The sequence below is a fragment of the Mustela erminea genome, chromosome 6 (assembly GCF_009829155.1).
Source record: "Mustela erminea isolate mMusErm1 chromosome 6, mMusErm1.Pri, whole genome shotgun sequence".
NCBI lineage: Eukaryota > Metazoa > Chordata > Mammalia > Carnivora > Mustelidae > Mustela > Mustela erminea.
Genome location: NC_045619.1, coordinates 113,791,298 through 113,806,973, shown reverse-complemented (window position 1 = coordinate 113,806,973; position 15,676 = coordinate 113,791,298). Strand labels below are relative to the sequence as shown.

The window sequence follows — 15,676 nt, the reverse complement described above, 5'->3', positions numbered from 1 at the left end:
TTTCTGGTCTTAAGATCATTTTATGACCACAAGAGAAGAACTCAGAATTTCTGAGGGCCCCCAAAAGGCAAATAATTGTTTCTCCTAAGGACTGTGCCTTTCAGCCAACTTCCTGTAATTATGGGTTCAATAGCCCAGTGGATGCCCCTGACCTGTAGCAGTGGCCTTCTGCCATAGACTCCAGTTGGTATACAGATGATTCTGAGATCTGAAATTCAAACATGAAATAGGAATCAAAAGAGTATAGGGGAAGGGCAGCCTAAGAGGTCTACTGGGGGGGCTTTTAGTTCATCCTTTTCATTATATCTTTACTAAAATTAAGCAACCTTTTTGGTAATCTCATAGATGATATCAAGGACTCACACAGGGAAAATAAGAATGCAAGTAGTCAGAATTCCACTAATTGCTGGCTTCTTTTTATTTGTTGGGGTTGAGTGGGCCAATATTTGTAGTCTTCTCCCCTGGAATGAGAAGCCATGCTCTTTTGAGATCATGTCCAGGATTTCACTAGAGTATGAGGTAAATGTACCCTTTCTGAACAAATAATCCAACCAAGAACTACTAGTGTGTCAACAGGGCATCTAGTCCTTATTGGGTGGTGCCCTTGTCTGGACCCATTTGACTGAAGACTAGTCCTCCCTCTGGGAGTAGGACATTTAAAAGCCATGAACTATGCATTGGTGACAGATATTGAAGCAATTTGGTAGTTATGTGAAATGAGTATATTGCAACTCATTTCACATAAGGTTAAGTTAACCCTGATCTTTTGCATGAAGTGGGATACAGTAGAGGGCATTGGAGAGGTCAGTTGTTGCATATTAAATTTCCTTCAGTTTGGAAAAGACTGTATGATGTTACAGTTTCAGGTACCCTAGTGCACAGAGCTGTGCTGTAGTATTGAATCAAATTTAACTGAATCACTATACACCCAGTCTATGTGAAAGGTCATCTTAATTATTAAAATTAGAAATAGTCTCTTAGAGAATTTTTGCTTCATTAGGCTCAGCAATGAGTATAGTTATCTCTTTTCTTTCCTAAGAATTTGTTTTGGGAGACACAAGTTCTAGGTGATGTTTAGTTTGGGTGTTTGCAGTCTTCTACATGCCTCACATAAATGGCCCTAAATATAGCAGTTCTTATCAGGGCTTGGAGCTCCTTCTTTTGGTTATATGAATATGTATTAGCTTAAAGTATAAATAACCCAAGAAAACTAGAGTCTACATATAGTACAACATTATATCTGAAACATTATAATAGGGACCGTAGTGATACAGCTTCAACACATACCCATTAAAAGTATTCTCACAATTTTCATGCTACATCTGGCATTATGATAGTTTGCTTATGTTATTAAAACAAGAGAAAATTTGGTGTGTATTTGTTATAAATTTTACATCTAGAGATTTGTTTGTAGATATATTTTTTCTATTAAGAGACTAAATGAATTTCTCTATGTAGCTCATGATGATGTGCCAGACAAAAATCTTATGCTTAAGTACAAAGATTCAGTGTCAAAACATCAAATACAAGGGCAGAAACAAGTAACTTCCAGAGAGAAAAAACACATGAGTAAGTAATATGATTATAGATAACTTTAGATTTTAAAAATTTAAAAGCTTAAAATTTTGTTTTTTATCTTTTTTAAATTTATTTTTTATTAATTTGCAGCATAACAGTATTCATTATTTTTGCACCACACCCAGTGCTCCATGCAATCCGTGCCCTCTATAATACCCACCACCTGGAACCCCAACCTCCCACCCCCCGCCCCTTCAGAGTCCATATTTTGTCCATATTTTATTTTGTTCTTCAGAGTCCATAGTCTCTCATGGTTCACCTCCCCCTTAAAATTTTAAAAAATTAATCTCATCAGATCTTTTTTCTTTACTTCATGAATATGTATTTGAGCATTTATAGCAATATAGAAAATTCACACTTCAATGTAAAATATGAAATCATAACACAAAAACCATTCAATATTTATTTGGGATATCTAATTATAAGATGATTTCATGGCATGGCTCTTGAGCTCAATGTTCATTAAAGCCCAGTAACTAGTCAATAATCCCTCCAAGGGTGTTTACTTTCAGTCAAGTCACTTCTAACATGTTTCAGTTGGCCAACATTGGCTGCTGAGACCCATAACTCAAAATGAATTAGAGGGGGCAAAGAGAAGGGTGGCCTATGTAGCTAGCTGGAGAACCTTCAGGGCATTCTGTTACCATGCCCCACTCAGGGCAGAGGTCTTTTTTGGTAATCTAATTAATGGTTGTTATCACGAAGATAGTCATGTAGGGAATGTGTGACTACCATTAGCTGAAGAATACCACCAATAGCTAGGCATCCTTTGTATTTATTGGAGCTAAGGGCCTGAGCATGACTAGAACTCGGGAGTTGCTTCCTTTGGAGTGAGACGTACTGCCCCTTGACTGTATTAATGACCCACCCATGTTACTCCATATAGGTCAACATGGTATGCAGTCCCTGTTGGGTCATGCAGAAGATGTCATCAATATAGTGGAAGGATAGTGCTCCAGCTAGGAGGGGGACTTTTTCAAGTTCATGGCCTTGTAGAAGGATGTAAAAGGTGTATTGCAACCCATTACACATAAGACAAACTAATACAGATAATCTGTGTGGATGGAGATGCTAAAAAGGATATTTGCAATATAAATTACTTCATACCTACTTTCATCAGCTTGGTCAATAGCCTCAATGGCAGTTGTAATATAAGGTAATGCCAGTGCCAAAGTCTGTAATACACACTTTTGCCACTGATAATCAATTTTCAAGCACCAAAGCCTTGTGCAAAAGCCAGATGGTGGAGGAGTTTCTTTCTTTCTTTCTTTCTTTCTTTCTTTCTTTCTTTCTTTCTTTCTTTCTTTCTTTCTTTCTCTCTTTCTTTTTAAAGATTTTATTTACTTATTTGACAGAGAGAGAGATCAGAAGTAGGCAGAGAGGCAGGCAGAGAGAGAGGGGGAAGCAGGCTCCCCGCTGAGCAGAGAGCCCGACACAGGGCTCCATCCCAGGACCCTGAGATCATGACCTGAGCTGAAGGCAGAGGCTTAACCCACTGAGCCTAAATAGGCAGAGAGGCAGGCAGAGAGAGAGGGGGAAGCAGGCTCCCTGCTGAGCAGAGAGCCCGACACAGGGCTCCATCCCAGGACCCTGAGATCAAGACCTGAGCTGAAGGCAGAGGCTTAACCCACTGAGCCAACCAGGTGCCCCAGAGTTATTTCTTTTTATCCCCAAGACAAATAATACTGTTTTTGATAGACAAAAGCATTGGATGCTGGTTTTCTGGTCAAGTTAGTCTTCTACATGCTCCAACTAAAATGGTCCTAACTGCAGCAATTCCCTTCAATGCCTGCATTCAGAGGTGCATATAGACAATACAAAACACCTATCACAATAATCCATTTGGAAGTGGGCACCATTACAATGGTGATATGTAGTAGTCCCAAGGGACCTACCCTTAGTCAAATCTGGGTAAGGGTCTTGGTGGTGGTGACTTGAGACAGAAAGTCAATGAGTATTATCAATTTCTTCCTCATTTTATGCCAGAGATTGGAAGTTACAGTTACATGTGCACTACTATTCAAAAGGCCCAAGAAATGTAGCTCTTCTCCATGTCTACTTTCAACTTTGATTTTGGCATAAAACCTTCATTTCTTATTGTGGACATAGGACGTTGTCATCTCATATCTCATAGTCTTTTTTGAGCCAAAAAATTTGAGTAAATGTTACATTTTTTTTTTTTGATGTTGAGCATTTATTTTTTAATTTTATTTCCAGCATAACAGTATTCATTATTTTTGCACCACACCCCGTGCTCCATGCAATCCGTGCCCTCTATAATACCCACCACCTGGAACCCCAACCTCCCACCCCCCGTCCCTTCAAAACCCTCAGATTGTTTTTCAGAGTCCATAGTCTCTCATGGTTCACCTCCCCTTCCAATTTCCCCCAACTCCCTTCTCCACTCTAAGTCCCCATGTCCTCCATGCTATTTGTTATGCTCCACAAATAAGTGAAACCATATGATAATTGACTCTCTCTGCTTGACTTATTTCACTCAGCATAATCTCTTCCAGTCCCGTCCATGTTGCTACAAAAGTTGGGTATTCATCCTTTCTGATGGAGGCATAATACTCTATCCCCAGGGGTACAGGTCTGTGAATCACCAGGTTTACACACTTCACAGCACTCACCAAAGCACATACCCTCCCCAATGTCCATAATCCCACCCCCTTCTCCCAAACCCCCTCCCCCCAGCAACCCTCAGTTTGTTTTGTGAGATTAAAAGTCACTTATGGTTTGTCTCCCTCCCAATCCCATCTTGTTTCATTTATTCTTCTCCTACCCACTTAAGCCCCCTGATATGAGGAAGTGGTGTTTTTTGATTCATTTCATAATTCACTGAGAGAAGAAACAACATTGGTCTTAGTTAGAGGGATCATCACTGGGCAGTCTCAAGAGGGGGGCTGTTGTTTGTCTCTTAATGAAATACTGCAAGAGTTCTCAGTGGAGTGCCCATTCATCTTTTCTTTTGACTCCATGATTAGTATCAGACCCAGAGATCCTGGGAAGGCTCTTACCCAAATCTTCCAGGAATATGTGCCCGATTATCCATTTTTATGTCACTCTATATGATGGTCTCTCACTATATTGGCAGTTGCTTTTTCCCTGCCCAAGAATTTCTTAGTTATGATCTGGATTATGTCACTGAAAAATTGACCTGACCTTATAAGGAGGTTTAGCTGAGCTCAGTAACCAGCAGGGATGAAATTAATGAACCCAAAGTCTTGTTAACAATCTTAACATCTGCTCCTCTCACTCTTTTATTGCAAAACCAAGAGACCACCAGTGTAGTTTGCAGTGCTGCTGGTGCCTCTGCAGGAGTGGTCTCCAAGCATGTATTTTAGTCATAGGAAACACATCATGGGTGCCCAAAGCTATCAGAGCCCAAATTGCACCCAACTGAGGAAGAAGAACAACTTGGATGTTCCCCTCAGCCTCTTTGATCACGTTTTCTGTGGTCATAATATTCTGAAGGAGGGTGCCATAGTGGTGTATCCCACAAAATACCACCATCCCTCACTAAGTTCAAAATTACCTTCTTCATCATTTTAATAAGGAACCCAAGTCTCTAAGGTCTTTTTAGGTCACTGGACAAAGTAACCCCAAAGAATTCTATATTCATTTAATTAACCACAAATCTCAATAACTTGCTATTTTATAGGCTGTCTTTCATTGTCTGGGGCCTCATTAGAGCTAGCAACAAACATTGGGTGCAACTTAGCTTTCAGAGTATGTGACAACTTTTAGTTCTATCATCAGAGGACAATAGCATTAGTCAAGGAATTGCTTCTCTAGATTTCTCTGAGTCCCTTTTGGAACTCTAATTTGACACACCAGGCATTTTGACCATGGAGTCTGGGACTAAAGAAAAGGACCACTGTTACCTTTCAAACATAGGATCTTCATGCTTTTTACTTTTCCAGAAAGACATTGTGCTTAATTGAGCCACCTGTTGGTCACCATTTGTAGCTAAGAGAAAGCTGCCAGGTGTGAAGGAGGTCACTTAAGATAACAATCCAAATCAAAAGTAAAAAGCCTTTATTCACTTACTGCAATGATATAAACAGGAGTCTAAACATGAAAGGGCACGAGCTCTACCAAGGCTTCAATCAATGTTTCATTTCCCCATGAAATGAAATAAGATAAAAATTGGTATTAGCTCAGATGGAAGGGGGATATCTCACTATATGTAGAGTTATTTGTACCACATTATATCCCCTATACATTATATATACTATAGGTTTAAATATGCACATATACACACACCATAATTTATACTAATTGGTACTATATACGATTTTTCCAGTTTTATTGAGAAATAATTGGCATACAGTGGTCGTGGGTATTATGGAGGGCATCATTGTGTAAATCTAAGGTGTACAGCATAATGTTTGACTTGCATATATTGTGGAAAATAGTGTTGTTTATGGTATATACATCAGTTTACTCAACCAGTCTCCCATTTTGGAATACTTAGACAATTTTGAATATTTGCAACTACAAATAAGTCTATATTGACTAAACTTGTGCATATGAATTCTCATTGGTTGGCATATGAATACGTATTTACCTAAAGTATAAATAACTTGACAAAATTTGAGTCTAATATAAACATACTTAGTGCCTATAATATTTATAAAATAGAGAGACAACTTCAATATATACCTATAAAAAATATTCCCAGTATTTTCATATTAGATCTGGTATTATGATTATTCATGGCTTTATAAAAAGTCATGGGAGAAAATGTTTCTATTCATTTATTATAAATTTGAAATCTAGAGATTTATGGTAGCTCTATTTTCTTATTAATTTATCTCTTTATGTAGCCTTTGATGAAGAACAAGATGAAAATCTTATGCTTAAACATCAAGACTCAGTGTTAGAAACCCAAGTACAAAAAACTTCCATGGAGGAAATACTCAGTAGTAAGTATAATAGTTATAGAAAACTTTATATTGTTTTAAGTTAAATGCATGAGAACTCTCTTTGTTTTATGAATATATATTTGAGCATTTATTTTTTTAGATTATTTATTTATTTATTTGACATAGAGAGAGATCACAAGTCGGCAGAGAGGGAGGCAGAGAGAGAGGAGGAAGCAGGCTCCCTGCCAAGCAGAGAGCCCGATGCAGGGCTCGATCCCAGGACCCTAAGACTATGACCTGAGCCAAAGGCAGAGGCCTAACCCACTGAGCCATGTAGATGCCCTGAGCATTTATTTTATAGAAATATTAAACATTGACCACCAAAAGCATGAATAATCTGACATAACTGGAGAACAAAAGGAAATATATTAATACATTTTTAGTTGGAATTTCTTATCAGAAGATTATTACATGACCAAGGTCATATTCTCAGTTTTCATCAAGGCCAATAACAGACCAACAATTGTTTCACAAAGGATATACACTTTTTAGATAACAGGCAGATTGCAGATGCAAAGCCCAAGGTGTGTCTTGTGACTTATGGTAGTAGCCTTCTGCTCTAGGTTCCAACATACAAAAACAGATGATACTGAGATCTGTACCTGAAACAAAAAATGGAAGTCAGAGAGGTCCAGAAAAAGGGCATCTAAGATGACATCTAAGAACCCCAGGTGATCCTGTTCAGTAAAACTCCTGCCAAAGTCTTGTAGTCTTTATGGTAACCTGATAGATGTGAGTGTATGGCAGTACCTCAGTAGTTTTACTAAATGTTCAGATTATTTTTATTTTGGGGACACAGAGGGTCAAAACATGATAATTGGTTTCTCTGGGATGATACATTATGCCTTTTATAGATCATGCCCAGAAATTTTACTTTGGTTTTAGGTCCTTGTACCTTATTGGTAAGAATGGTCGGGGTACCAGGTGGTGGGTATTATAGAGGGCATGGATTGCATGGAGCACTGTGTGTGGTATAAAAACAATGAATACTGTTATGCTGAAAATAAATTAAAAAATTAAAAAAAAAAGAATGGCCTACCAGGATGATTTCATCAATAGATTGGAGAGATAGCACTCCCTCCAGGAGTGGGACTTTTTCCAGGTCTTGACCCATACATTGATTATAGATAGTTGGAGGAATTTAGGAAGTGTTGTAAAAGAACATTTGTGGTAAAATGTAATGCATATTATATACAACAAATTAATCCTGATCATCTGCATGAAGAGGGATGCTGAAAAGGGCATTTGTGATGTCAACTATAACATACTAATTTCCTTCACTTTGGGCAGTGACCTCCATAACTGTAATGTCAGGTACCACCAGTGACAAAGGCAGCACTGGCACTTTATATAGTCTTAATCAATTTAAAGTCTAGACTTAAGGTCTTGCACATAGGCCAGGTGGAATTACTAAATAGAAAAATAATTTACAGTATTGTTGGCTTTTTAAAGTTCAACAATGAGGGCTGTTAATTCATTTTTATTCTCTAGGTTGTTGACATTGTGTTTGGTAGACAGTGGTGCTAAGAGCCAATAGTTTTATAGGTCATGATTTTTCACATACCCCATTAAAATACTCTGCCTTCAGCAAATCTAATCAGAGGTTAAGAATAAATGCAATTGCTGGTTGGCATAGAAAGTTCATTTCTACCAATAATATATTCAGTAGTAGAAGCCATAATAATGGGGGTGACTTAAAAAATTCATCCATACTTGGGTCTAGAAAAGAGGCCTGGGGGCCTCAGATCACTCAGAGAATTTTCTGTTTCTTGGCTATGTCTAACCCTTAGTCATATTCATTTCTGGAAGCTTAGAGATCTGGATAAAAGTAGGGAGGGTCTGTATTGATGGACACCACAAGGTGCCACTCTCACTCAATAAAGTTTTACAACATTATTTCCTTCATCAAGGAAACAAAGTACCCATGTCTCAAGATTCATTGGGCAATTTGGAGGGAAGAGCACTTGTATTAGTCATAGTAGGCATTACTATATAGACCTTAATGCCTTATGAGAACCTCACAGCTCATGACTAGCAATGAGTTGTTGGTAGAGAGCCCACCAGTTTGTTCCTTTGAGAAACCCCATTGTTTGGTAACCATATCCAAAGATGACTTCTATAAAGCATTTGCCTGGATTATTAATCAGAGTTGACATTTTCATCACATTCTCTCCATTGCTCAGTGTTTTTGATCTAGGCCATAGACACTTTTACCATGTCCTAAAATTTGGTGGTTAAGCTATGGATTGTGTTGTGGATGGATTGACATGATCTTTTGAGGAGGTCTAACTGAGCTTGATAATCAACATGATTGACACAAGTGAATGTAGAAATCTGAGTCTGGTCAGCAATCTTGTCATCTGTTGTTCTCACTTGCTAATTGTTTACCCAGGAGGTCACCAGGATGGTTCTCCAGGATACCATACTCTCTGGGAAGATAGTCATACATATTTTTAGTGCCAGGAACTCATCAAGTGTGGGCCAAAACTGTCAGAGCCTAAATAGTATCCAGATAAAGATGGAGGTGGTCTCAGTTTTTACATACTTTTATATTCCTTCCCATTTTCCTCCCCCACCTTAGGCAAGGTAGCCACTGTCAGCAACTCTGAACTAGGGAATCTATAGTGATGCCTCACAAGATGCCACTTTCACTTAATAAATTCAATAAGAGAAAGGGTTTGAAGGCCCATCCAATAAGATGGTCTAGGTAGAAGTGCCTGAACGATATAATGCCTCAATTGAGGTCTCCCCTGCATCATACAGAAATTTTCTGGATGTATCTGAGCTAGAATGCAGATATGACCAGCCCAAATGGACCTTGCCCCATTACTACAGTTGCCTTCATTGTTTATAGTATCTTGGCTGTGCATCAACTGTAGTACAAGGTGTGATATTTTCCTTGTGGCAACTGCCAGATAAAGCATTTTTGCTTACCAATCATTGGGTCTGAAAGATCACACATAGAATTTTGGCCTGGAGTCCATCCATGTTACAGTAAATGGTAAGATTTCACCCTTTTTTGATGGCTGAGTAGTATTGCATTATGTATATATACCACATATTCTTATCCATTCATCTATTGATGGACCTCTGGGCTCTTTCCATAGTTTGGCTATTGTAGACATTGCAACTATAAACATTGAGGTACTGGTATCCCTTCAGATCACTACGTTTATATCCTTTGGGAAAATCCCTAGTAGTGCAATAGCTGGGTCCTAGGTTAGCACTATTTTCAACTTCTTAAGGAACCTCCATAATATTTTCCAGACTGGCTGCACCAGCTTGGCATTCCCACCAACAGTGTAACAGGGCTCCCCTTTCTCCGCATCCTTGCCAACATTTGTTCTTTCCTGTCGTGTTAATTTTAGCAATTCTGGCTGGTGTGAATTGGTATCTCATTGTAGTTTTTTTTTTTTAATTTTTTTTTCTTTTCAGCAAAACAGTATTCATTGTTTTTGAACCACACCCAGTGCTCCATGCAATCCGTGCCCTCTATAATACCCACCACCTGGTACCCCAACGTCCCACCCACCACCCCTTCAAAAACCACAGATTGTTTTTCAGAGTCCATAGTCTCTCATGGTTCACCTCCCCTTCCAATTTCCCCCAACTCCCTTTTCCTCTCTAACTCCCCATGTCCTCCATGCTATTTGTTATGCTCCACAAATAAGTGAAACCATATGATAATTGACTCTCTCTGCTTGACTGATTTCACTCAACATAATCTCTTCAAGTCCCGTCCATGTTGCTACAAAAGTTGGGTATTCGTCTTTTCTGATGGAGGCATAATACTCCATAGTGTATATGGACCACATCTTCCTTATCCATTCGTCCATTGAAGGGCATCTTGGTTCTTTCCACTGTTTGGCAACCGTGGCCATTGCTGCTATAAACATTGGGGTACAGATGGCCCTTCTTTTCACGACATCTGTATCTTTGGGGTAAATACCCAGGCGTGCAATGGCAGGGTCATAGGGAAGTTCTATTTTTAATTTCTTGAGGAATCTCCACACTGTTCTCCAAAGAGGCTGCACCGACTTGCATTCCCACCAACAGTGGAAGAGGGTTCCCCTTTCTCCACATCCTCTCCAACACATGTTGTTTCCTGTCTTGCTAATTTTGGCCATTCTAACGGGTGTAAGGTGATATCTCAACGTGATTTTAATTTGAATCTCCCTGATGGATAGTGATGATGAACATTTTTTCATGTGTCTGATAGCCATTTGTATGTCTCCATTGGAGAAGTGTCTGTTCATATCTTCTGCCCATTTTTTGATAAGATTGTCTGTTTTGTGTGTGTTGAGTTTGAGGAGTTCTTGATGGATCCTGGATATCAACCTTTTGTCTGTACTGTCATTTGCAAATATCTTCTCCCATTCCGTGGGCTGCCTCTTTGTTTTCTTGACTTTTTCCTTTGCTGTGTAGAAGCTTTTGATTTTGATGAAGTCCCAAAAGTTTATTTTCGCTTTTGTTTCCTTTGCCTTTGGAGACATATCTTGAAAGAAGTTGCTGTGGCTGATATCGAAGAGATTACTGCCTATGTTCTCCTCTAGGATTCTGATGGATTCCTGTCTCACGTTGAGGTCTTTTATCCATTTTGAGTTTAACTTTGTGTATGGTGTAAGAGAATGGTCGAGTTTCATTCTTCTACATATAGCTGCCCAGTTTTCCCAGCACCATTTATTGAAAAGATTGTCTTTTTTCCACTGTATATTTTTTCCTGTTTTGTCGAAGATTATTTGACCATAGAGTTGAGGGTCCATATCTGGGCTCTCAACTCTGTTCCACTGGTCTATGTGTCTTTTTTTATGCCAGTGTCATGCTGTCTTGGTGATCACAGCTTTGTAGTAAAGCTTGAAATCAGGTAACGTGATGCCCCCCGTTTTTTTTTTTTTTTTCAACATTTCCTTAGCGATTCGGGGTCTCTTCTAATTCCATACAAATCTTTGGATTATTTGCTCCAGCTCTTTGAAGAATACCGGTGGAATTTTGATCAGAATAGCATTAAAAGTATAGATTGCTCTAGGCAGTATAGACATTTTAACAATGTTTATTCTCCTGATCCAAGAGCATGGAATGGTCTTCCATCTTTTTGTGTCTTCTTCATTTTCTTTCATGAGTGTTCTGTAGTTCCTCAAGTACAGATCCTTTTCCTCTTTGGTTAGGTTTATTCCCAGGTATCTTATGGTTCTTGGTGCTATAGTAAATGGAATAGATTCTCTAATTTCCCTTTCTGTATTTTCATTATTAGTGTATAAGAGTGCCACTGATTTCTGTACATTGACTTTGTATCCTGCCACATTGCTGAATTGTTGTATGAGTTCTAGTAGTTTGGGGGTGGAGTCTTTTGGGTTTGATTTGTAGTTCCTTGATGCCAAGTGATGTGGAGCATTTTTTTAATTTAATTTTTTTCAGTGTTCCAAGATTCATTGTTTAGGCACCACACCCAGTGCTCCATGCAATACATGCCCTCCTTAATACCCACCACCAGGATCATCCAATCTCCCACCCCCCTCCCCTCAAAACCCCTCCGTTTGTTTCTCAGAGTCCACAATCTTTCATGGTTTGTCTCCCCCTCCGATTTCCCCCAACTAACTTTTCCTCTCCCTTTAATGTTTTCTGTGTTATTCCTTACACTCCACAAGTAAGTGACTCTCTCTGCTTGACTTATTTCACTCAGCATAATTTCTTCTAGTCCTGTCCATGTTGATACAAAAGTTGGGTATTCAACCTTTCTTATGGAGGCATAAGAGTCCTTTGTATATATGAACCATATCTTCTTTATCCACTCATGCATTGAAGGGCATCTTGGCTCTTTCTACCAGTTTGATGACTTTGGGCATTGCTGCCCATTGGGGACAGATGGCCCTTCTTTTCACTGTATCTGTATCTTTGGAGTAAACACCCAGTAGTACAATTGCAGGGTCATAGGGAAGCTCTATTTTTAATTTCTTAAGGAATCTCCACACTGTTTTCCAAAGTGGCTGTGCACCCACCAACAGTGTAAGAGGGGTCCCCTTTCTCCACATCCTCTCCAACACCTGTTGTTTCTTGTCTCGTTAATTTTTGCCATCCTAACTGGTGTAGTGCGGTATCTCAATGTGGTTTTGATTTGAATCTCCCTGATGGCTAGTGATGATGAACATTTTTTCGTATGTCTGTTAGCCATTTATATGTCTTCATTGGAGAAGTGTCTGTTCATGTCTTCTGCCCATTTTTTGATGTGATTATCTGTCTTGTGTGTGTTGAGTTTGAGGAGTTCTTTATAAATCTTGGATATCAGCCCTTTGTCTGTAGTGTCATTTGTGAATATCTTCTCCTATTCTGTGGGTTGCCTCTTTGTTTTGTTGACTGTTTCTTTTGCTGGGCAGAAACTTTTTCTCTTGATGAAGTCCCAAAAGTTCATTTTTGCTTTAGTTTCCTTTGTGTTTGGAGACATGTCTTGAAAGAAGTTTCTGTGGCCGATGATGAAGACGTTACTGCTTATGTTCTCCCCTAGGATTTTGATAGATTCCTGCCTCATATTGGAGTCTTTTATCCATTTTGAATTTAGCTTTGTGTATTGTGTAAGAGAATGGTTAAGCTTCATTCTTCTCTACATAGCTGTCCAATTTTCCCAGCACCTCATTTTAACTTTGATTACTTCTGTAAAGGCCCTATTTCCAAATGAAGTCACATTCTGAAGTAATGACAGATAGGAATTCTTTATTTTTGGCAGAAGGGGACATGGTTCAGCCCCATCCCCTTACATTATAGTGTCAAGAATTTGGGGGTCACAGCTAACTATACACCAATATCCAAAAGGCCTAATAAATTGAACTCTGAAGTTGGTGTAGGACCAATATTCTCCACTCAGAACTCTGGAACCTTGACCCAACCCCTGGACTTGTTTTTTTCTGAAAGGGAGGACACCTGTTTAAAAGTTGTCAGGGCTGAATAATTCACCCCCAGATTCTCTGGAAGGAGCAGAAAGAACAGAAATATCATATCATAAATAAATATCATATCATAAATAAATATCATATCATAAAGGGTCATCACTTTGAAGACGTTTATTGAATAGCCTGCTGGTGCACATGGTCCATGACCATGAGTTCCTTTGTAGGAGAGCCCATGAGTCTCCTCTTTGGGAACCTACTGTTGAGTAACCAGACCCAGAGATTTATTCGGGAGGTCCTAGCCTAAATGGTCTAGAGGAGGGCACAGCCTCACCATTTTTATATTACTCTTTCTACTGGTCAGCCTTTGCTCTCTGGGCAGCAGGTGTGTTTTCCAAACTCAATGATTGTCAGTAAAGATCTGAATTAAGTCTCAAACTGATCAACATGGCCTTATGAGGAGGCTTAAAGACTTAGCTGAGTTTAATAACCAATAAGAATTGCATGAACAACAACACAACAATTACATGAAAAACATAGAAATAGTCTTAACAATCTCATCGTGTATTGTTTTCATACTTCATTTGTACATCTAAGAGACCACTAGCATGGCTCACAGGAAACTATATCCCCTTGGAAATATGATTCAACCATGTTGAAATCAGGAAAGGGCCAGCTTTAGCAATGTTCCATTTTCCACATTGAAGGAATGAGGGAGTGTTCAGTGTTTCATCACAAATGGAGAGAATTGTCTCTTAATACTGAGGATCCCCAAACAAAAGGCTCTTGCCATTTTAAGGCCCCAGGATATTGGGGGGGGGGGGGGTAGGGAGGGTTAAGAGAGAAAGTACTGAAAAATGAGTCAGAAAGGGAAAAATTGTATTCAAGACTTCCCCAGTAAGGTAGTCTAAGCAGTCACCTGAATAGTACAGTGCTTCATTTAAGGTCCATGAATGGAGAAGCTGGTCTAGGGAATGCTGGCCCAAAGAGGCCTGAATTCATGATTGTACTTCCTTCCAGAGACCAGTGTACTGGCTATGCTTTAGGTCTAGTGTGGGGTAGGAAGCTTTCTCACATGATAACTGCCATGTAAAAGCTTTGTAATTTTCTATGGGTTGATTCTGAAAGATTACACATAGGATTTTAACTTGGACCTATACTCTTTAACCATATATAACCATATAACCATATATATATATATATACACACACACACACGTTAAGGTATATATATATATATGCACACAATTGTACATATATTCATACATTCACTTGCATGTGGACATACATATGCATATATTGTACCTATGCATGTTTTAGAAGTTATGAGGAGTTTGGGACACCTTCAATTCTTGTCCCTCAAGTTTCCTTCTTGCCTTCCTACGTTTCATATGTATATGATCTTTCTTCCAATGTTAATCTTAAATCTTAAAACTTCAACAGATTTATGTATTTGTTCAATCCTATAGTGCTTTAACCTTGTTAAGGAACTATGTAGCACATAAAATAAATCTATTCAAACTATTTAGTGATTTTCTTTTTTTTAAAATTATGTTATGTTAGTCACCATACAGGACATCACTAGCTTTTTTTTTTCTTTTTTAAAAAAACACAAAACAGACAATCATATCAAAAAATGGGCAGAAGATATGGACAGACACTCCTCCAATAAAGACATACAAATGGCTATCAGACACATGAAAAAATGTTCATCATCACTATCCATCAGGGAGATTCAAATTAAAATCACATTGAGATATCACCTTACACCCGTTAGAATGGCCAAAATTAGCAAGACAGGAAACAACATGTGTTGGAGAGGATGTGGAGAAAGGGGAACCCTCTTCCACTGTTGGTGGGAATGCAAGTCAGTGCAGCCTCTTTGGAGAACAGTGTGGAGATTCCTCAAGAAATTAAAAATAGAACTTCCCTATGACCCTGCCATTGCACGCCTGGGTATTTACCCCAAAGATACAGATGTCGTGAAAAGAAGGGCCATCTGTACCCCAATGTTTATAGCAGCAATGGCCACGGTTGCCAAACAGTGGAAAGAACCAAGATGCCCTTCAATGGACGAATGGATAAGGAAGATGTGGTCCATATACACTATGGAGTATTATGCCTCCATCAGAAAAGACGAATACCCAACTTTTGTAGCAACATGGACGGGACTTGAAGAGATTATGTTGAGTGAAATCAGTCAAGCAGAGAGAGTCAATTATCATATGGTTTCACTTATTTGTGGAGCATAACAAATAGCATGGAGGACATGGGGAGTTAGAGAGGAAAA

General features: G+C 38.9%; 1 protein-coding gene across 1 annotated transcript in view; it reads left to right on the top strand.

Moving 5' to 3' along the window:
- Positions 1–15,676, top strand: part of LOC116594225 (coiled-coil domain-containing protein 7-like) — a 247,483-nt gene that overhangs the window by 109,154 nt on the left and 122,653 nt on the right. Inside the window, 2 exon segments of the mRNA XM_032349334.1 lie at positions 1,459–1,569; positions 6,411–6,509. Coding sequence (XP_032205225.1) covers positions 1,459–1,569; positions 6,411–6,509 — 210 coding nt within the window.